At 44.9% G+C, this 23,875-nt stretch overlaps 1 protein-coding gene across 1 annotated transcript in view; it reads right to left on the bottom strand.

Moving 5' to 3' along the window:
• Positions 1 to 353: 353 nt before the first annotated feature.
• LOC136862766 (leucine-rich repeat-containing protein 38) overlaps positions 354 to 23,875 on the bottom strand; it is a 40,787-nt gene continuing 17,265 nt past the window's right edge. The window contains exons 2-4 of the mRNA XM_067139001.2: positions 8,555 to 8,776; positions 6,019 to 6,351; positions 354 to 1,017 (exon numbers count right to left, since the gene is read on the bottom strand). Of these exons, the coding sequence (XP_066995102.2) occupies positions 757 to 1,017; positions 6,019 to 6,351; positions 8,555 to 8,755 (795 nt within the window). The 5' untranslated portion in view covers positions 8,756 to 8,776 and the 3' untranslated portion in view covers positions 354 to 756. The remainder of the gene's footprint in view (positions 1,018 to 6,018; positions 6,352 to 8,554; positions 8,777 to 23,875) is intronic.

Here is a 23,875-nt window from a genome sequence, read left to right as displayed (position 1 = left end):
ATGTATGTATGTATGTATGTATGTATGTATGTATGTATGTATGTATGTATGTATGTATGTATGTATGTATGTATGTATGTATGTATGTATGTATGTATGTATGTATGTATGTATGTATGTATGTATGTATGTATGTATGTATGTATGTATGTATGTATGTATGTATGTATGTATGTATGTATGTATGTATGTATGTATGTATGTATGTATGTATGTATGTATGTATGTATGTATGTATGTATGTATGTATGTTGACTTCTCATACCGAAGACTATGAAGACTGGTTGGATCCTCAACAGCTCCATCAACAGCTGTCATAGGTGGTCTGGGCGTCACTGAACAAACGTTCTAGGGAAAGAAAGTTAGTCCCGCTGCTTTCCTTACCAGGCCGGAACGTACTGTTGCACATGAATGCCCAGTGAAATGCATGCACCAGCCGACCCTATGTGTTCCTCTTTCACTACACTCATAATAGGGACTGGCTGCATAAGGATTGGTATTAGTAGTATTGTTCATACATCAGTCACCTTCATATTATCAAAGGCAAGGATGAGACTGAGAAAAGTCAAAGAAAAACAAATTTGTTTTATACTATAAGACACTGGTGTACTGTGAAAACCATATCTGCCAGCAAAGGCAGCAGCTAAGCGTATGTAACCATAATTTACTTAGTAATAACCGTTAAAAATTGTAGGCCTATTTCAGTTTTAAGTTTACTGTACCACCATTTTCCAACAACTGCACAGCCTCTAGGAGCTACCGGTTTCTGTTGATATTGCTAAGTGCTGACAAGAGAACATATGAAATTATGAAGACTGTCATGAACTCAAGGAATCCTTGCAAGGTCGGCAGGCTAAGGACTTCAACGCTGGGTTTCGGAGCATCACACTTGTCCCAGTCGATAGTATCGTGTGAAGAATCGGGAAAACAGATCGCTCCGGTGTTCATTCTTCGACCCTCAACCCATAGCATCCAGTTACGGAACTCGCAGTCACATACTAATGAATTTTCTACAACCTGCAACATAACGTTAATAACATTTAACTGTACATTCAATTTTTATCTCAAATATTGTATCAATCTCGAAATGTTATATAACAAGTAAGGCAGCTCAAATAAAAATATCACATTGCACCATCAAGCCCTCTAGTGTCAGTAATAAATGGGAGGTACTACATTGTTGGAGCAAGAATAGGCACAGACATGAAATAGATGGATCAGACAAAACATTGTGCTGGGCGAGTGACCTCACAGACGACTGTCAACTCGAAGGCTACACCTATCAGATGCCTTAGGTCTCGCCCACATCGGAGGACCGTCCAACCCCTTAGCATTAGTTTTAACCCACACTGAACTAAAAAATGAAATGTGTTATCAAATGGTAGCTGTCATAACACATGACTCCATTTCGTACTGATCTTGATGCCAAGCTAGCGACCAATCCTAGCACCGCACCTGCATTTTGATCTCATCTAGCAGCACATGCGCCATAGTGGCATTACACCAATCCAGAAAGGTTTCATTATGAGTGTGTATGGTGTCGTTAGAATGGTCCTTAGTGCAAGTACTGATTTACTAAAGTGAAACTGAAAGTACCGAGCTCGATAGCTGCAGTCACTTACGCGCGGCCAGTATCCAGTATTCGGGAGATAGTGGGTTCGAACCCCACTGTCGGCAGCCCTGAAGATGGTTTTCCGTGGTTACCCATTTTCACAGCACGTAAATGCTGGGGCTGTACCATAATTAAGGTCACGGCTGCTTCCTTGCCATTCCTAGCCCTTTCCTGTTCCATCGTCACCATTAGACCAAACTGTGTAGGTGAGACGGAAAGTACCGGGCGAGTTGGCCATGCGGTTAGGAGCGCGCAGCTGTAAATTCGCATCCGGGAGATAGCGGGTTCGAACCCCACTGTCGGCAGCCCTGAAAATGGTTTTCCGTGGTTTCCCATTTTCACCCCAGGCAAATGCTGGGGCTGTATCTTGATTAAGGCCACAGCTGCTTCCTTACCATTCCTATGCCTCTCCTGTTCCATCGTCGCCATAAGATATAACTGTGTCGGTGCGACGTAAAGCAACTCGCAAAAAAAGAGACATAAAGCAACTTGTAAAAAGAAAAAGAACTAAAGTGAAAGTGACCTATGAAAGTCTTAGGGAGTTGTAACTCGCTGTAGAAGTTTAGTTTTAGATTTGTTTAAAATCCTTAAGAAATTTCGATGTCAGGTATGTCTGTATGCAAGGGAAACAGGAAAAATGTGACGTGATCTGCAGCTGTTGAGGGTCAGTGTGCAGCTATGACTCCCACGTCAGGCTCGTCAGCTGTCTGTACTCTGTAGACAGGATTCACAAACACATCAAATCCTCCACCATTCTGCTGGTTGCAAGAGGCTTCTCTCAGGGAGATTTGATTCACCACGTTGCGCGGTTTGGTTCAGAAAGCTATCAGTTTGCATGGCGGGTGGGAGGGGAGACAGTGGGTTCGAACCTCACTGTCGGCGGCTCTGAACATGGTTTACCATGGTTTTCCATTTTCACACAAGGTTAATGCTGGGGCTGCACCTTAATTATGGCCACGGTCGCTTCCGAAGACCTAACTATATCGATGCGACGTCAATAAATTGTTAGAAACAACTAGCACCTCGCTGAACATTGCGCCCTCTCATCCGTTTTGCACTACCAGTGCTTCACAATCGTCGCGTGGTAGTGAGCAACACTTTCTCCCACCACCTACCGGCAGCAACAATAACATGCAGAAAACAGCGCCTTCCTACACCGTGTGTATGTTCAGTCCGTCAGCGATGCTGCTCAACAGTTCTGCCATCAGCTGCCATAGATGGCCTAGGCATCACTGAAGAGGCGTACTAGGGAAATGAGGAGTGAGGTAGTTTTCCGTTGCTTCCCTCACCGACCCAGAGTTGCTATTACATATCAGTCTGCCAATTCCACTGAAATGCATACACCAACCGACCCTATGAGCAACATTTTCACACCATTCATAGCTGGGACTGGCTGCATAAAGATTGGTATTATTGGCATCGCTCATACCTCAGTCACTTTCATATTGTCAAAGCCAAGGATAAGACAGAGACAGATCTATGAAAGTAACAAAATTGCTCTAGCCTATACCAGAAGACATAGTGCACTGTAAACACTAGGTCCCGCCAGCAAAGGCATTCCTACACCATAGGTAATACTAATTTAACAGAGGAAAGCATTGTGACCTTCGTACAAGATCCAGTGTGGAACCTGTTACAAAATAAATGTCTTTACGACGGTTCTTGTGTTGAAAGAACGCAAAGAAGTAAACGACATTATAGATTCTACACTTAAATTATCCGTGATTTAGGAAATTAATTAGTAGCTCGTGAAATATTCTCGAGCCAAAGTCATTAATGAATTAGGCTATAAAATGGACGAAGTTGAGTAATATCAGAGAAAAAATGACATTCAGGTTTCAGTTTGACGGAAGAAAGTTGTGAGAATACGAATTACTTAATGCTCATCGAGGCTTAGAAATTGAACTTCCCGTTAACATAGAATATATTGACCGCTCGCATACGGTTGGAGACTCTAGGGCTGGGAATCCAACGGCTACAGTATTATTGTAGGTAAGTTTGTCTCTTACCAGACAGATCAGCAGCTTTTTGACAGTTGAAGAGTAGGTAGGATCTTACCTCCACCAGACATCACATTTTGAAGCAAGTAATTTCGATCTTTGATGAAAAGTAGGTATGGACTTCCGATGGTACAGTGATCTCACAACGAGGAGATCATGAACATTGAGTGATAAATACTGCTGAACTTTAAAGCTTTCCCCTCGTCAAGGTTAACTTGTCGTCCTCTGTTCACTACTCGTGCAAAATAATTTTTAAAAATAGTGAGAGAACATTATTATTACCACGAGTAACACTCAAGTAACATATTTCATATTCCACAGATTACGGTAGAGGTGCGGAGGCCGACTAATTTAAGTGTAAACTGCGCCATTTACAATAGGGATTTGTTACGCTAAAATTGTCTGTTATAGAGAATTTCAGAACTTCAAATTTTCGGAACAACACTTTTATTTCTATCGAAAGACAGTAGAGTTGTCATCTTCCGCTGTTGCTGTGCGATAGATGGAAAATTATATAGGTGCGGTACAACTGCTGATTTAAAGTGGAACTGGAAATGGGGGAAGGGAAAATATGCATAAAGGAGAACGGGTTAATAGAAAGTATAAATAAAATAATAAAATAATAATAATAATAATAATAATAATAATAATAATAATAATAATAATAATAATAATAATAATAGACTAATAATAATAATAATCAACATCAAAATAATAACAATGTTGTTATTGACTTCACACCCCACCAACTTCTGTTGCGATCTCCGGAGATGCCGAGGTGACGGAATTTTGTCCGTAGGAGTTCCTTTACGTGTCAGTAAATCTACCGACACGAGGCTGACTTATTTAGCACCTTCAATCATCACCGGACTGAGCCAGGATCGAACCTGCCAAGTTGAGGTCAGAAGGCCAGCGCCTCTATTGTCTGAGCCACTCATTTCGGCGGTAAGTATAAAGTACAGCACCTCTTTTTAGCTACTTTGTTAAACATCAATTTCTCTAACTGCAAATGGACCTTTGAAAATACGTCCAAAATATCTTATTATTACTTTTAAGTTCGAATCTCGACATTGGTTCGACTGCAGTGACGATGGCTGCTGGTAGCAGACAGGCTGAATGCTATTTCCCTTCAGCAATTTATGAGCTTCAAAACTTTGTTTCAGCTCATAAGACAGAGGAAAACATTTCATTTTTGGAATAGAAGAACTATTTTGTTTATAGAAAGTCAGAAACTGATTATGCTCAAATTTCAAATTATAAGTCACTCTGTTCTTCGGGGTACAGGCTATTCGCCGATAGTTTAATTTAGTCTGTGATGTGTTTAGCTCAATCCAATGGCATAGTTCTTGTAGGACTGGGGAGGTTCGAACAGAATATGAGTTTGCGGGTCACACTCTTCCTGTGAATTGCATGCAACCTCTGTTTCTTTAAATGCTCTTCCTTAGGAAACTGGTGATATGAGTACGGTTGACCTTGTCTTTCGAACATCGGAATGCACCAATAGTCTGGCATTCCATTTTATAAAAAGTTAAACTGTGCACAACTTCTTCTGTCAACGGAGCAACTCCCATTAAAAAAACTCAGCGGAACAAAAAGCGAACTGTCTATTACACTTGAGACGTTGATCTCGACGGATGCAGTCGCTTATGTGCGGTCAGTATCCAATATTCAGGAGACAGTGGGTTCGAACTCCACTCATTGGCTGAATGGTCAACGTTGATACCATCGGTTCAGAGGGTCCCGAGTTCGATTCCCGGCCGAGTTAGGGATTTTAATCTTGTTGGATTAATTATTCTGGCTCGGGGGCTGGGTGTTTGTGTTTGTTCAAACACTTTCCTCTTCATATTCAAACAACACACTACACTACCAACCACAAGAGGAACACGCAATAGTAATTCCATCCTTTCATATAAGAGTGGCGTCAGGAAGGGCATCTGACCATACAACAGGGCCAAATTAACATGTGCGACACAGTTCCCAAAGGTGTGGGAAAAGCGGTAGAAGAAGAAAAAGAAGAGTGGGTTCGAACTCCACTGTCGGCAAACCTGAAGATGGTTTTCCGCGGTTTCCCAATTTCACACCTTAATTATGGCCACGGCCGCTTCTTTCCCACTCCTAGTCCCTTCATGCCGCATTGTCGCCATAAGACCTATCTGTGTCGGTGCGACGTAAAGCAACTTGTAAAACATCTGTCGGTAGTGTTTCAGTACATCCCTATTGACGAGCATGAGTAGACGAACTCTTCTTACTATCTAGCAAGACCTGTCATTAACGTCAACAAATTCGTTGCAATTGTTTTACGTAAAGGAATTTCAAATATACTAACATGAGATCTTCGTCACAAATTACAGTATTTTAAATGTAAATTGTTTCAGTTAGACAGAAAGTTCAAATGTGAATTCTTACCTTAAGCTGAGACACACTGCGGAGATGAAGGAATGCAGTAACGCTCAAAGTCGTAAGCTTATTGTAAGACAAATCCAGAATTTGGAGCTTGTGCAGTGAACGAAATGCGTCATCGTGGATTATTTGAAGATCATTGTAGCGTAGGTGCAGCAGTCGAAGCTCGTTTAGATGGTCAAACGTGCCGTTTGATAGGACGTGCAGCCGATTGTGTGAAAGCCGTAACGTCTTCAGATCGGGCAAGCCTTCGAATGCTCCCGTAGACAAGGTCTCAAGATGATTGCTTTGTAACTCCAGTACTTCCAATGACAACAACTTTAAGGATACGAAGGCTTTCTGTATAGAACACAAAGAACAAATTAGTTTAAAATTTACACTTTAAAATGGCATAAGTAAACAAAAACCTTTATAGTGTTTAGAAGTAACTGGGAGAATTGCTCACTATCGTACTGGAAAATCACGTTCTAATGAACACTAATTTACTGAACTGGTTTCTGGACCCATAGCTTTCATTTGTTAATGGATTTGTGTATCTGTGATTATACGGTAAATAATACCAATACGAATACAAATATTAAACATTCAAAGGAAAGGATGAAGCATGGGAAAAAGTCCGTTAGGAATTTAATTGTAATGCTGGTGTGACTTCCAGATCTAAGAAGATTTTTTTTTTTTGCTAGTTGCTTTACGTCGCACCGACACAGATAGGTCTTATGGCGACGATGGGACAGGAAATGGCTAGGAGTTGGAAGTAAGCGGCCGTGGCTTTAATTAAGGTACAGCCCCAGCATTTGCCTGGTGTGAAAATGAGAAACCACGGAAAACCATTTTCAGGGCTGCCGACAGTGGGGTTCGAACCTAATATCTCCCGAATACTGGATACTGGCCGCATTTAAGCGACTGAGACTAGACTATCGAGCTCGGTGGGGAAGAAATTTTATCAATTCTATATTAATACTGAAAGATCGGTAAGGAAAGCTAAAAGTGAAGAATGTTAATAAAGCTACAAAACTGGTGGTGACCAGTGCACGTCGAAAGTGGACGAAAGTGTTTTGTCCTTGATACAAGAGAGAATTCAACAGTAATATAGTATTTATAATTATTCACGGGTTGGTGTAACCTCAAACGAATTTCGTAAATTACCTCACAAGCGAGTGTTTTTGATATTGCATATGTTTGTAGAAATTCTACATCCGTCGGCTTTCCAAAATTATAAGTTAGCAAACTACTTACACGGTTAAGGTAGTTGTTCATTAGATACACTGGCGGAAAATGAAATCCCAACACCAAGAAGAAGTTGTGCTAGAAGAAAATTATTCGGAAGCCGTGTTTGCACATCTGAAAGTTGATGCCTATTCAAATTTGCGCCCTAATCGACGAAGAGTGGTGATAGTAGAGTAACTATGAGCTTGCAAACAAGTTTTCCTTATATGCGCGCTGTACACTTCGTGGGCAATAGTCATCGTCCAATGTTGATATGAGGTAGGTGCGAGTCAAATATGCCTTTAATAAGACGAAGAAGGCAGTATAAGCAGCGTTCTAAGTCAGAACCAGGCCTTGTAATAGGGCTACGAGAAGGTGGATGTTCTTTCCGCCGTAATGCTGAAAGACTTCGCAAGCACGTATCCATAGTGCATCGGTGTCGGTAACAAGGGTCACGGGGAGGAACTGTCTCAAGTGACCGGGGTCCGGCCGCACATGGGCCACTACGGAAAGGGATGACCACCGTATTTGCCGCATACCTGTGGTGGATCGTACGGCATCTAGAGCAGTCACTCGAGCTTGAGTGTGCACCAGAGTCCAATACCAGCATTAACCGCTCCTGATATGACTGACCTAGTGCAACACTCGTGGAATTCCATCCCACAAAATGACATTCGGCTCCTGTATGGAACCATGCATGCACGTCTGCATATTTGCATTCAAAATCGTGGCGACTACAGCGTTTATTAATGTAACTACATATCAGATGATGTTTCGCGCATACTTGAACCTGTGACCTGGAAATGTTATTCAAATAAATATGCTAGATAGACAATTAGCCTAAATTGCAGCCATCTAAACTAACGAACTAATGAACTATTGTCTTCTTGATTTTTGTAATTCATTTTCCACCAGTGTATGAATAAAGCAATTCCATAGCAAAAGCATTAACAGATTAACGGAAGCCATTTTCGATCTGTCATTAATTAGACATTAAACTCAGGGCATGAGGACAATAAATTAACACACAGTTCAGGATGATAGGGATGATGATCATTGTTGATTTAATGGGCCAATTCTTGACGATATCCACCCCATATCACGTAATTTAACAAGTAGTTAAAGTCAACATTTGTTGATAGAACGTATTTTTTAAATGTGAATGTTAAAATTATTTAGCTACTGTCGATGAAGCCGTGCAAAAAAAATACACTGAAATTCTAAGACTTGAAATAGAATTCATGAGTTACATATTCCTTGTAAGGAATAAACTACATGAGCCAGTAAGTTATTTTATAAGTAAGACTTCAACTGAACTAATACAAAATTGTTTTACCTGTGGGAGGTTCTTGATTCTGTTTCCAGCAACTGACAACACAAATACGCTTTCCGAGGAAGGGAGTGAAGATGGTAAGTGAGCCAAATTTATTGAAGAGCAATCGATGTCCGTAGGAGAGCAAAAGCAATTCTCAGGACAAGAAACTGCAGCGCAGGATATCACACTTGCTAACAGCAACCAGAAAAGCACCGATATCATACTCCTTCGTAAGGTTCTAACCTGAAAAATGTATGTCATCACACATTGTAATATTAATATTCTTACCATTGATCATAATCTAGGAAAAGGGTGTAACAATGGAATTGTCACTATCACAAACACATCACAGCATTAATTACAGTGGGCTATTTGTGACAGTTCGGCGGCTTCCTAATTTGTCACTCCTCAGAGGTGGGGCATCAACCTCAATGACGGCCATGCGCAGCCTACACGAGTCTGAAGAGTTGACCGAGATGACGGCCAAGCGCACTCTAACCTAACCTGAGGTGCTGAGCTAGATGATAGCCACGCGCACTCTAACCCGACCTAGATGACGGCCAGGCGCACTCTAAACTAACCTGAGGTGCTGAGCTAGATGACGGCCACGCGCACTCTAACCTGACCTAGATACCGGCCACGCTCACTCTAACCTGACCTAGACGACGGCCACGCTCAATCTAACCTGCCCTAGATGACGGCCACGCACATTCTAACCTAACCTGAAGAGCAGAGCTAGATGAAGGCCACGTGCAGTCTAACCTAACCTGAGGAGCTGAGCTAGATGACGGCCACGTGCACTCTAACCTAAAATGAGGAGTTGACCTACATGATGGCCACACGCACTCTAACCTAACCTGAGGAGCTGAGCTAGATGACAGCCACGTGCACTCTAACCTAACCTGAGGAGTTGATCTACATAATGGCCACACGCACTCTAACCTAACCTGAGGAGCTGAGGTAGATGACGGCCACGCGCACTCTAAGCTAACCTGAAGAGCTGAGCTAGATGACGCCACGTGCACTCTAACCTAACCTGAAGAGCTGAGCTAGACGACGGCAACGCTCAATCTAACCTGCCCTAGATGACGGCCACGTGCACTCTAACCTAACCTGAAGAAATGAGCTAGATGACGGCCACGTGCACTCTAACCTAACCTGAGGAGCTGAGCTAGATGACGGCCACGCGCACTCTAACCTAACCTGAGGAGCTGAGCTAGATGACGGCCACGTGCACTCTAACCTAAAATGGAAAACTGAGCTAGATGACGGCCACGCGCACTCTAACCTAACCTGAGGAGCTGAGCTAGATGACGGCCAAGTGCACTCTAACCTAACCTGAAGAGCTGAGCTTGATGACGGCCACGCGCACTCTAACCTAACCTGAGGTGCTGAGCTAGATGACGGCCACGTGCACTCTAACCTAACCTGAAGAGCTGAGCTTCATGACGGCATCGCGCACTCTAACCTAACCTGAAGAGCTGAGCTAGATGACGGCCACGGGCACTCTAACCTTACCTGAGGTGCTGAGCTAGATGACGGCCACGCGCACTCTAACCTGACCTAGATACCGGCCACGCTCACTCTAACCTGACCTAGACGACGGCCACGCTCAATCTAACCTGCCCTACATGACGGCCACGCACATTCTAACCTAACCTGAAGAGCAGAGCTAGATGAAGGCCACGTGCAGTCTAACCTAACCTGAGGAGCTGAGCTAGATGACGGCCACGTGCACTCTAACCTAACCTGAGGAGTTGACCTACATGATGGCCACACGCACTCTAACCTAACCTGAGGAGCTGAGCTAGATGACAGCCACGTGCACTCTAACCTAACCTGAGGAGTTGATCTACATAATGGCCACACGCACTCTAACCTAACCTGAGGAGCTGAGCTAGATGACAGCCACGTGCACTCTAACCTAACCTGAGGAGCTGAGCTAGATGACGGTCACACGCACTCTAACCTAACCTGAGGAGCTGTGCTAGATGACGGCCACATGCACTCTAACCTAACCTGAGGAGCTGTGGTAGATGACGGCCACGCACATTCTAACCTAACCTGAGGAGCTGTGCTAGATGACGGCCACATGCACTCTAACCTAACCTGAGGAGCTGTGCTAGATGACGGCCACACGCACTCTAACCTAACCCGAGGAGCTGAGCTAGATGACGGCCACATGCACTCTAACCTAACCTGAGGAGCTGTGCTGGTTGACGGCCACACGCACTCTAACCTAACCTGAGGAGCTGAGCTAGATGACGGCCACGCGCACTCTAACCTAACCTGAAGAGCAGAGCTAGATGACGGCCACGTGCCCTCTAACCTAACCTGAGGAGTTGACCTACATGATGGCCACACGCACTCTAACCTAACCTGAGGAGCTGAGCTAGATGACAGCCACGTGCACTCTAACCTAACCTGAGGAGTTGATCTACATAATGGCCACACGCACTCTAACCTAACCTGAGGAGCTGAGCTAGATGACAGCCACGTGCACTCTAACCTAACCTGAGGAGCTGAGCTAGATGACGGTCACACGCACTCTAACCTAACCTGAGGAGCTGTGCTAGATGACGGCCACGCGCACTCTAACCTAACCCGAGGAGCTGAGCTAGATGACGGCCACATGCACTCTAACCTAACCTGAGGAGCTGTGCTGGATGACGGCCACACGCACTCTAACCTAACCTGAGGAGCTGAGCTAGATGACGGCCACGCGCACTCTAACCTAACCTGAAGAGCAGAGCTAGATGACGGCCACGTGCCCTCTAACCTAACCTGAGGAGTTGACCTACATGATGGCCACACGCACTCTAACCTAACCTGAGGAGCTGAGCTAGATGACAGCCACGTGCACTCTAACCTAACCTGAGGAGTTGATCTACATAATGGCCACACGCACTCTAACCTAACCTGAGGAGCTGAGCTAGATGACAGCCACGTGCACTCTAACCTAACCTGAGGAGCTGAGCTAGATGACGGTCACACGCACTCTAACCTAACCTGAGGAGCTGTGCTAGATGACGGCCACATGCACTCTAACCTAACCTGAGGAGCTGTGCTGGATGACGGCCACACGCACTCTAACCTAACCTGAGGAGCTGAGCTAGATGACGGCCACGCGCACTCTAACCTAACCTGAAGAGCAGAGCTAGATGACGGCCACGTGCCCTCTAACCTAACCTGAGGAGTTGACCTACATGATGGCCACACGCACTCTAACCTAACCTGAAGAGCTGAGTTAGATGACGGCCACGTGCACTCTAACCTAACCTGAGGAGTTGACCTACATGATGGCCACACGCACTCTAACCTAACCTGAAGAGCTGAGCTAGATGACGGCCACGCGCACTCTAACCTAACCTGAGGAGCTGAGTTAGATGACGGCCACATGCACTCTAACCTAACCTGAGGAGCTGAGCTAGATGACGGCCACGTGCACTCTAACCTAACCTGAGGATCTGTGCTAGATGACGGCCACGTGCACTCTAACCTAACCTGAGGAGCTGAGCTAGACGACGGCCACGCTCACTCTAACCTAACCTGAGGAGCTGTCCTAGATGACGGCCACATGCACTCTAACCTAACCTGAGGAGCTGTGCTGGATGACGGCCACATGCACTCTAACCTAACCTGAGGAGCTGTGCTAGATGACGGCCACGCACATTCTAACCTAACCTGAGGAGCTGAGCTAGATGACGGCCACGTGCACTCTAACCTAACCTGAGGAGCTGAGCTTGATGTCAGCCACGTGCACTCTAACCTAACCTGAGGAGCTGAGCTAGATGACGGCCACGCTCACTCTAACCTGACTTAGATGACGGCCACACACTTTCTAACCTAACCTGAGAAGTTGAGATGGGTGACGACCACTCACAGCCTAATCTAACTTGAGAAGTTCAGCTGGATGACGACCACGCGCATTCCAACCTAACCTGAGAAGTTGAGCTGGGTGACGACCACGCGCACTCTGACCTAACCTGGGAAGTTCAGCTGGATGACGACCCCGCGCATTCTATCCTAACCTGAGGAGATGAGCTGGGGTACGACAGCGCACAGCCTAATCTAACATGAGAAATGCAGTTGGATGACGACCACGCGCATTCTAACCTAACCTGAGAAGTTGTGTTGGGTAACGTCCGGGCGCACTCTAATCCAACCTGAGGAGTTGAGCTGGGTGACGGCGACGCACAGCCTAATCTAACCTGAGAAGTTCAGCTGGATGACGGCCACGCGGATTCTAACCTAACCTGAGAAGTTTAGCTGGATGATGGCCACGCGCATTCTCACCTAACCTGAGAAGTTGAGCTGGAAGACGGCCACGCGCATTCTAACCTAACCTGAGAAGTTCAGATGGATGACGACCACGAGCAGCCTATTTTTTTTTCTTCAAATTTTATGATCCCCTCCACTTCATTTGCTGGAAGTTAAGGATTTCATTCCACTACGGATTGGTAGAGACTCGCTACCTGAGGATCCAACCAGCCAGCTGAAAAGCTTGCAAAATTGCATGGCGAATCGACCACAGAGACGAGTGAATCAAGATTCGCTAACGGACACCGCCTACATTCCTAGTATAGCACAGATCCGTGAAATAACGGGCCTGAGTGTGCAGCTCCTACATAAGTTAAAGCGGCAACACTAATCCGTACCTCAGCCCTCGATTCTCTGTTGACAACCTGCCCAGAACATTTCTAGTGACACGGACTTTAATATACATGTTTAAACGTTCTGTTATTTATTTAATTCGTCATTTAATTTCTAACGAATTTGTTAATATTAAATCCCTTCGTTGCTAAATTGTGTGATGTTTGGAACATCAGAGAATGTATTAAATTATTGAACTGTATAATTAATTGATAAGATGTATATATTTAATCACCGGTAGGTCATTTTTAAATTATTATGTATATACACTGACTGACAGGGCAAATGCAACACCAAGAAGGAGTGGTCAGAACTTTATGCCAATTGCAGGGTAGACTGACGTCACTGAGGTATGCTCATGATGTGAAATGCGCCGCTGTGCTGCGCATGTAGCGAACGATAAATGGGACACGGCGTTGGCGAATGGCCCACTTCGTACCGTGATTTCTCAGCCGACAGTCATTGTAGAACGTGTTGTCGTGTGCCACAGGACACGTGTATAGCTAAGAATGCCAGGCCGCCGTCAACGGAGGCATTTTCAGCAGACAGACGACTTTACGAGGGGTATGGTGATCGGGCTGAGAAGGGCAGGTTGGTCGCTTCGTCAAATCGCAGCCGATACCCATAGGGATGTGTCCACGGTGCAGCGCCTGTGGCGAAGATGGATGGCGCAAGGACATGTGGCACGTGCGAGGGGTCCAGGCGCAGCCCGAGTGACGTCAGCACGCGAGGATCGGCGCATCCGCCGCCAAGCGGTAGCAGCTCTGCACGCCACGTCAACCGCCATTCTTCAGCATGTGCAAGACACCCTGGCTGTTCCAATATCGACCAGAACAATTTCCCGTCGATTGGTTGAAGGAGGCCTGCACTCCCGGCGTCCGCTCAGAAGACTACCATTGACTCCACAGCATAGACGTGCACGCCTGGCATGGTGCCGGGCTAGAGCGACTTGGATGAGGGAATGGCGGAATGTCGTGTTCTCCGATGAGTCACGCTTCTGTTCTGTCAGTGATAGTCACCGCAGACGAGTGTGGCGTCGGCGTGGAGAAAGGTCAAATCCGGCAGTAACTGTGGAGCGCCCTACTGCTAGACAACGCGGCATCATGGTTTGGGGCGCTATTGCGTATGATTCCACGTCACCTCTAGTGCGTATTGAAGGCACGTTAAATGCCCACCGCTACGTACAGCATGTGCTGCGGCCGGTGGCACTCCCGTACCTTCAGGGGCTGCCCAATGCTCTGTTTCAGCAGGATAATGCCCGCCCACACACTGCTCGCATCTCCCAACAGGCTCTACGAGGTGTACAGATGCTTCCGTGGCCAGCGTACTCTCCGGATCTCTCACCAATCGAACACGTGTGGGATCTCATTGGACGCCGTTAGCAAACTCTGCCCCAGCCTCGTACGGACGACCAACTGTGGCAAATGGTTGACAGAGAATGGAGAACCATCCCTCAGGACACCATCCGCACTCTTATTGACTCTGTACCTCGACGTGTTTCTGCGTGCATCGCCGCTCGCGGTGGTCCTACATCCTACTGAGTCGATGCCGTGCGCATTGTGTAACCTGCATATCGGTTTGAAATAAACATCAATTATTCGTCCGTGCCGTCTCTGTTTTTTCCCCAACTTTCATCCCTTTCGAACCACTCCTTCTTGGTGTTGCATTTGCTCTGTCAGTCAGTGTATATACAGAGTGTTAGGTGTATACGTGCAGATATTTCTTGTAGCAATAGAGAACGATGTGACGAACCACTATATATCAAACTTTTAGTAATCCGCGGAAGTTATTTTCGAGAGCAAAGTGATATGATGTTTTTAGAATAGGTAGTATGCCTCGTTCTGCGAATGAATAGCTTTCCGTTGACAACAGGCAAGTCACGCGCCATCCGTACCAAACTGGTTCTACTGTAACAGCTGAACGCTACCTTTGTAATGCGACGAGATGTTACGTAATATACTTGCCAAACTGGTTTTATGTTTACGAGCAACTGAACTACGATAACAGCTGAAGGCTGCTACCGGTGTTCACCATGTTACGTTACATTCTCGCCAGACTGGTTTTGTTGTTAGTATTTAGTTTCCGTCAGACAACCCTAGTTATCGGTTTCGGACCCTGGAGCTGTATCGAATTGTCAGCGTTAATACTGGTTCATTTGCTGTTACGTCACTTAGGGGATTGGGATATCTGTGGTCGTCAGCCCCGTGGTCTAGTGAGTATGGAAATGACCTGAAAACCTATGTCTTTACGCCAACGAAAGCAAGCATGGGATTGAATTGAATTAGGCAAGCACAGCCAACGTTTTACTTCAAACGAATAATGGACATGTTATACAAATAAATAAATTAAACGTACCTACATTTCGTGCCTCCTGTCGGGCTGTGTGGCTCAGAAGGTTGAGGTGCTGGCCTTTTGACTCCAACCTCGCAGGTTCGAACTTGGCCCAGTCCGGTAGTTTTTGAATGTGCTCAAATACGTCACACTCGTGCCGGTAGATTTAGTGGCACGTAAACAGAACCCCTGCGGGACTAAATTCCGGCACATCATCGTCTCCGAAAACCGTAAACGTAACGCAAATACCATTATTATTATTATTATTATTATTATTATTATTATTATTATTATTATTATTATTATTATTATTATTATTATTATTATTATTATTATTATTATTGACTACTCGCCAATAATGTCTGCTAGAAAATACTTCTCATCGTTTATAACTATGGATCTCGACAGTTGTATAATGTCCTAATTATGATGATTTTCAAAATTGGCTTTAAGTCGCACAGACACAGATAGGTCTTATGGCGACGATGGGACAGAAAAGGGGTAGAAGTGAGAAGGAAGCGTTCGTGACCTAAATGAGGTTCAGCTCCAGCATTTTCCTGATGTGAAAATGGGAAACCACGGAGAACCATCTTCAGGGCTGTCGACAGTGGAGTTCGAACCCAGTATCTTCCCAATGAAAGTTCACAATTTCGCGCCCCTAACCGCACGACCAACGTATTCCAAGCTCTAATGCCGGGCTGAGTACCTCGGACGATAGACCGCTGGTATTCTGATCCCATCTTGGCAGGTTCGATGGAGGCTCAATTCGGGGGTATTTGAAGGTGCTGAAATACGCCAGTTTCGTGTCTGTAGATTTACTTGCATTAAGAAAAGTCCTGCGGTACAACATTCCAGCACCTCGGCATCTCCAAAACCCGCCAAAGTAGTTATTGGGACGTAAAAAATTACATTATTTTTTCGTGCTTGCAAACGAAAAGCATATGTGTAATGGTAAAATAAAGCAAAATAAAAGTGGCCAGTCTGACTTGCTCACACGTTTAAAGCACTGGTTTCTTGTTTCCAACTTAGCAGGCTCGATCTTGGGTCCGTCCGGTGGCATTCGAAGGAGCTCGTCATCCTCGTGTCGGTAGATTTACTGGCACGTAAAAATAACTCCTGCGGGACTAAATTACAGCGCCTCCAGAAACAGTATGAGTAGTTAGTGGGACGTAAAGCAAATAACATTACCCGTATTATTATTATTATTATTATTATTATTCAGTCTTATTATTATTATTATTGCTACTACTCATATTGAACTTCTTCTTATTACTCTTTTTCTCGTTTGATTATTATTATTATGATTAATATTATTATTATTATTATTATTATTATTATTATTATTATTATTATTATTATTATTATTATTATTCACCTGTTCATACTTTCGTCTTATTCCTCTTTTTACTCTCTTTTAAGTCGTATACTTGTTATTCATATTTGATGTTTTGTTATGAATATTATTGTTATTTTTATATTATTATTTTTATTATTTAGTTTAGTTTCATGTGACACAATATTTTTCCGTCTTTAATTCAACTTTTGTGTCGTGTGCCGGTATACTTCTATGTTTCTGTCCTGTGCTTCAAGACAGTGCTGCAAGATCTGTGTTTGTTTCCCCAGCCCGGGTGTGTTTCGTTTCTCATGTGACAGAGTTACAGCTTACGTTCTGTTACATGTTTAAGTTTGGCCTTGTGATAGATCGCCTTTAATCTGCTCTGTATCCTTTAAAAGTGTAGCATGGTCAATGACCTCAGTGCTTGTTTTGTTCACATATCTGGACTAAGAACTCGTCTCACTCGGCACAGCAAGTTCAAGGCCAACTACTTCTATCTGTTTGTTTGTTTATTTACCCAGGTATGTATGTCAACATTGTACTATGTCAACATCGTACCACGAACATTTACTCAATAAACGGGGTGTTTGGGGGGGGGTCTCTGTCCTGGGTGGTGTGTTCTGCGGGCCTACTCTGGGGTCCGTGTTGTTGCTGCGGTTATCTCTCTGTGCGTTCAGGTATTTACTAACATGTTCAATTCAATTTATTGTATGTACAAGACATACGTCCAACCTGAATTATTTCGTCCTCACAACTCTACTTCCTTACTCCATGGCCCAAGAGCTACACGTATAGCTGACGGCTCTACGAGTGTGGGAATGAAATAACTAATTTGATTGAATTTTTTTCATATTTCAGTAGTGATGAATATAAAACAAGCATTTTTTGAATTTTTATACGTGTTAATGATGATGATGATTGCTGTTTTAAGGTCATCTGCCCTTAAAACCGCAAAGTGTCTTCTGTTTTAACTCGAGCTCGATAGCCTCAGTCACTTAAATGCGGACAGTATCCAGTATTCGGGAGATAGTAGGTTCGAACCCCACTGTCGGCAGCCCTGAAAATGGTTTTCCGTGGTTTCCCATTTTCACACCAGGCAAATGGTGGGGCTGTACCTTAATTAAGGCCACGGCCGCTTCCTTCCCACTCCTAGCCCTTTCCTGTCCCATCGTCGCCGTAAGACGTATCTGTGTCGGTGCGACGTAAAGCAAGTAGCAAAAAAAAAAAGAAAACAACATGCAGTGTAGGATTGAGCAACTGCCGAAATGCGTTCAAGGTCAATGTCTAGCGTTTTAACAAGCACGTCTTCCGCACTCGCGCACTGAAACTCTCGATTATAATTTTTGTTACCGGTACATAAGTTTCCCTGCTCGGATTTATGAGAATATCGACCTATCGAGACTCAAAATACTATAACGATACTGTACTGTACTCCCAAGCCATTACGTTGCACAAATGGCGTAACATCTGACATACCAAAGTAAAACTCGTAGCAACTGTTCAAAGTGATCACCCTGGGCTTCCCTGCAGGCTTCACTTCTCCAAATCCAGTTGCGACGCATTCGAGCCAAGACACCAGGGTTGTGTCCGACTCGTTGGCTGAACGGTCAGCGTACTGGCCTTCGTTCAGAGGGTCCCGGGTTCGATTCCCGGCCGGGTCGGGGATTTTAACCTTAACTTCCAATGGCACGGGGGCTGAGTGTATGTGTTGTCTTCATCATTTCATCCTCATCACGACGCGCAGGTCTCCTACGAGAGTCAAATGGAAAGACCTGCACCTGGCGAGCCGAACTCGTCCTGGGATATCGCGGCACTAAAAGCCATACGACATTTCATTTCATTTCATTTCACCAGGGTTGTTCAGAATATCCTCTGCTGCTTAAACAATACGTTCACGGAAGTCGTCCGAAGTGGGTACTTCAGTTCGATATAGTTTGTGTTTCATGTTCCCCCAGACATTAAAGTCAATTGGAATAAGTTCTGGAGACCTGGCTGGCCAATTGATAGTTCCACATCGTCCTGTCCACCGTTGAGGAAATGTCTGCACCATCGTGTAAAATCACGTGGTTCTGCGTAGTCGAAGCGACACGTCCTCTGAAAGCTCAAGTAACGTACTGTATCTACAGGAGCAAGGTAACATTAATAAAAAGATGATTAGTCCACGTAACCGACTTCCTACTACACCCATCCAGGTATTAATTCATAACCGGTGCTGGAAATTGCCTTCTCCTACTGAATGGGGATGTTCCACAGCCCATGAGTGGGATATAGTGGGTTCGAACTCCTCTGTCGGCAGCCCTAAAGACGGTTTTCCGTGGTTTGCCATGTTCACACCAGGCAAATGCTGGTGCTGTTCCTTAATTAAGGCCACGGTTGCTTCTTCACCATCCTAGCCCTTTCCTGTCCCGTCGTCGCCGTAAGATCTATCTGTGTCGTGGCGACGTACATCAACTCGTAAGAAAATGGTAATCAGCTGTCAAAGACACTGCACCCGTTGAATATGGTCAGGATGCACTAGTTCTTCATGCAGTGTCCTACGTATGGTCCAAGTTGGTACACCAACGGCACGTGTTATACTACGCGTACGGCGCCCGGGATCATCGTTTACTATTGTTATGATGCCCGGCTCCATGGCAAAACGGTTAGCGTGCTGGCCCTTGGTTACAGGGGTCCCGGGTTCGATTCCCGGCAGGGTCGGTATTTGAACCATCATGGTTATTTTCCCTGGCATGGGGCTGGGTGTATGTGTTGTCTTCATCCTCATTTGATTATCATCAAGGTGCACAGGTCACCTACGGGAGTCAAACCAAAAGACATGCACCTAGCGAGCCGAACCCGTCCTGGGATATCCCGGCACTAATATCCATACGCCATTTCATTTCCATTGTCAGGATGTCTTCTTCCGCGTCTAGAATTACACGTGGCCGTTTAGGCCATCGCTTCTGAAAGCGTGATGTAACACAACCTGCATCGCGAATACGCTGCAGTACAGCAAGTATCGTTGCTGGATTCGGCACCCGTCTGTTGGGAAGCCTTTTCCGATAGATTCATGGAGGGCGACCCGTGTTCTGTTCTGCCACACGATACACAAGCAGCATATCATGGTATTCGTGGTATTCATACACTGGCATTATTCAAATACAACGACGTTGCGCAACACATCTGCGCAGCGGTTCATCATATATTCGTGGGCGTTTGACTGTCGCGACTGATCGGACCTTGAAAAAAAATAGCCCTCGTACTACTACGAAGTAACTCGCGTACTAGTACGGACGATAATTCGCCTCTCTGACAGCTGTTATTCAGGTCAAGGTCAGACAGACAGCTCATACCTCTAGTCCGGTGGTTTCATGTAGGGGCGGGAACCCGTCCCACCACACCCCTGTCGCTAGGAACAGCACACGACCAAACCGGCACGTGACAGGTCTAGTGAATTTGTCAAACTGCTTACGTGAAATATCCTTCCACAGTGTTATTTCAATACCATGGATTCTTGGGAGACCAACTCGCCGTATGCAGAAACACCCCGTGTTGACGTGTACGTAAATAAAGTTTCTTACGTAAACGAAAGAATGCGTGGGATAGGATTTCCAAGTGAGTAGTATCAGAATTGAATTGTCAAAGCACATCGAACGTTTTGCTTCATATCAATAAGGGACATGTTATAAAAATAAATTAATTAAACGTACCTCCTCTTCGTGCTTCCAAATGAAAAGAACTTGTTTAATGGTAAATTAAAGCATTCTGCTTTTGCAGTGCCTATTAAACGTATCAAAATTAAATGTTGCCAGGCTGAGTGGCTCAGACGGTTCAAGCTCTGGTTTCATGAACTTAGCAGGCTCAATCCTGGCTCAGTCCGCTGGTATTTGAAGGTGCTCAAATACGTCCGCTTCTGATCGGTAGAATTACAGGCACGTTAAAGAATACCCGTGGGCAAAAGTCCGAAACCGCGCGTCTCCATTGGCACGTAAACATTTATTATTATTATTATTATTATTATTATTATTATTATTGAGCGAGTTGGCCGTGTGATTAGGAGCGCGCGGCTGTCAGCTTGCATTCGTCGTAAAGCCACCTACCAATATTACAATAAAAACTGTGTTAGTCCATTATTACTAACTATTACTAAAATAAAAGTTAAACGCCCCACTCAAACTCCGTAGCTGGTTATCTGTCAGAAAACACTACAGAAAACACTGAACTTTTAACAAGTCCGAATTATTATTAATCTTATAATTGCGGACATGTCTCCGGAATTACCGAAACATGTACTTACAAATTGTTTTACGTCGCAACGACACAAGTAGGTCTTACGGCGACGATGGGAGAGAAAAGGGATACAAGTGGGAAGGAAGCGTTCGAGGCCTTAATAAAGGTACAGTCCCAGTATTTACGGAAATTACGGAAAACCATCTTCCCGGCTGCCGACAGCGGAGTTCGAATCCACTATCACCAAAATGCAAACTCACAGCTGCGCGCCCCTAACCACACGACCAACTTATTCTAACCTCTAATGCCGGACTGAGTAGCTCGGACGATAGAGCGCTGGTCTTCTGATCCCACCTTGGCAGGTTCGATGGCGGCTCAGTTCGGTGGTATTTGAAGGTGCTCAAATAAGCCAGTCTCGTGTCTGTAGATTTACTTGCACTAAAAACACTGCGGTAAAAAATTCTGGCATTTCAGCGTCTCCGAAAACCGTGAAAATTAGTTAGTGGAACGTAAAGACATTATTATTATTAATATTATTATTATTATTATTATTAGTAGTAGTAGTAGTAGTAGTAGTAGTAATATTATTATGATTACGGAAGTTCTAATTAAGCGGGTCCATTACAGTCATCACTTTACCTATCGGCACTTACTGTCCAGTAATAAGCCTTCTGTCCGCCTGTGTGGTATAGTGGTTAGTGTGATTAGCTGCCACCCCCCGAAGGCCCGGGTTCGATTTCGAGCTCTGACACGAAATTTGAAAAGTGGTACGAAAGTTGGAACGGGGCCCATTATGCCTCGGGAGGTCAAATGAGTAGAGGTGGTTTTATTCGCACCTCAGCCATCCTGAAAGTGGTTTCCCGTAGTTTTCCACTTCTCCAGGCAAATGCCGCGATAGTACCTAGCTTAAGGCCACGGCCGCTTCCTTCCCTCTTCCTTTTCTATCCCTTCCCATCCCCCGCAAGGCCCCTGTTCATCCTAGCAGGTGGGGCCGCTTGGGCGAGGTACTGGTCATTCTCCCCAGTTGTATCCCCGACCCAATGTCTCACGCTCCAGGACACTGCCCTTGAGGCGGTAGAGGTGGGATCCCTTGCTGAGTCCCAGCGAAAACCAACCCTGGAGGGTAAACATATTAGGAAAAGGCAGAACAAGCCTTCTATTACAAATGCCCGGCGGCAATTCCACAGTAGCTCTTTTTCCTTCGAGCAATGTTCACGATGGATGAAACTACGGTTTTTGAAATTTGTCTCATTAATAACAATTTCACTGAATACTTATAGTCTTTTCTTTCAGTGCCCACCGTCCTTTCATTGACCTGAAAAGTTTATGAATAAGCATAGACAACTCGCATTGTCTATTGTCAGAAGTTCATCGTAGAGTGTCGCAATAACAGCACAGAAATTTTGCGCCCATTTTTCGTTACTTATTAACTATTTCCTTTAATTTTGTCAGCTTGGATCACTGAGTAATGCCAATGACGTCTTATAAATCACACACACCGGGCGAATTGGCCGTGCGCGTAGAGGCGCGCGGCTGTGAGCTTGCATCCGGGAGATAGTAGGTTCGAATCCCACTATCGGCAGCCCTGAAAATGGTTTTCCGTGGTTTCCCATTTTCACACCAGGCAAATGCTGGGGCTGTACCTTAATTAAGGCCACGGCCGCTTCCTTCCAACTCCTAGGCCTTACCTATCCCATCGTCGCCATAAGACCTATCTGTGTCGGTGCGACGTAAAGCCCCTAGCAAAAAAAAATCACACACAACTACACAACACTTGATTCGCATGCATGTGGTGGTACGAATCTTCGACGTCACTGTAAGAATTCTGTGTACTTTTCACACAGACTACCCTAGACCGGTTTTCGAGTACAGCAAGTGGCCAGGCACGTGAGTCAACCTCTCCTACTTGCCAAGCCTTTAGGGGAAGTACACAACAACATGTGTTGGCCTGCGATAAGAAACAGGTTGAACAAGCCCTATACTCTGCTACTGTACTTCCACTACGCGTGGACAGAATGACGTAACCGGCGTATCCTACTACGGCCGTTCAAAACACATTAGCTCCTGAAATATTTGGCTCAGTTATGGGCAAAGTAATAGGACAAGGTAAAAAGTACATAGCATATATTGTGAGATGTATTTTTCTTTGCCGACTAGCTTAATATCTGCACGTATACCCCTAACATTCTGTATATACATAGGGTTTTAATCACCCATTTCACATCATCATTTCATTTCTTTGTATCGCGGCTATAACGTACTCTGAACGAACAACTTATTGTGTATAGTATTTCAACATCATTCGTATTAATAGCTTGCAGTAAATTTTCCGATAGCCGAGGTCATGTGACTGGAGTCAGAAGTCTCATTTCAGCCCATTACCAGGAAATGTACGTAATCAACCTTACGAGAGACCGCACCCCTTACAAACTCTGAGGAGAGAGTTGAAACCTTGTTAACGCCTACTTTTCGAAGTTCGCTACCTGACGCTTTATTTCCGCGGGAAAGTTCAGCCTATGTGAATGGACGTAATGCAGCAACGTGATGGATTCATACCAATGGACATGAGAAGCGATGGTACATCAAATATTACTGGACCATGTGATATGGTTGATGGAGGGAAATTCTGAAACCTATATACTTCAACGACAAGGGAGAGGACACTCAGACACTCTTACGACGATTCAACGATTCTAATCTATCATCGGAGGAGGGCTGTAAGTGTTGACATCGGAGAAGATCTTAACTTAGTTTACTTCTCATCTGAGTAGTGTACTACTCAAAAGTTACTCTCATTGGGATCTGTTATCTCA

This window comes from Anabrus simplex, chromosome 2, assembly GCF_040414725.1.
Source record: "Anabrus simplex isolate iqAnaSimp1 chromosome 2, ASM4041472v1, whole genome shotgun sequence".
Taxonomy (NCBI): domain Eukaryota; kingdom Metazoa; phylum Arthropoda; class Insecta; order Orthoptera; family Tettigoniidae; genus Anabrus; species Anabrus simplex.
Note: the sequence above shows the minus strand (reverse complement) of the source record. Positions and strands in the feature narration are given on the sequence as shown.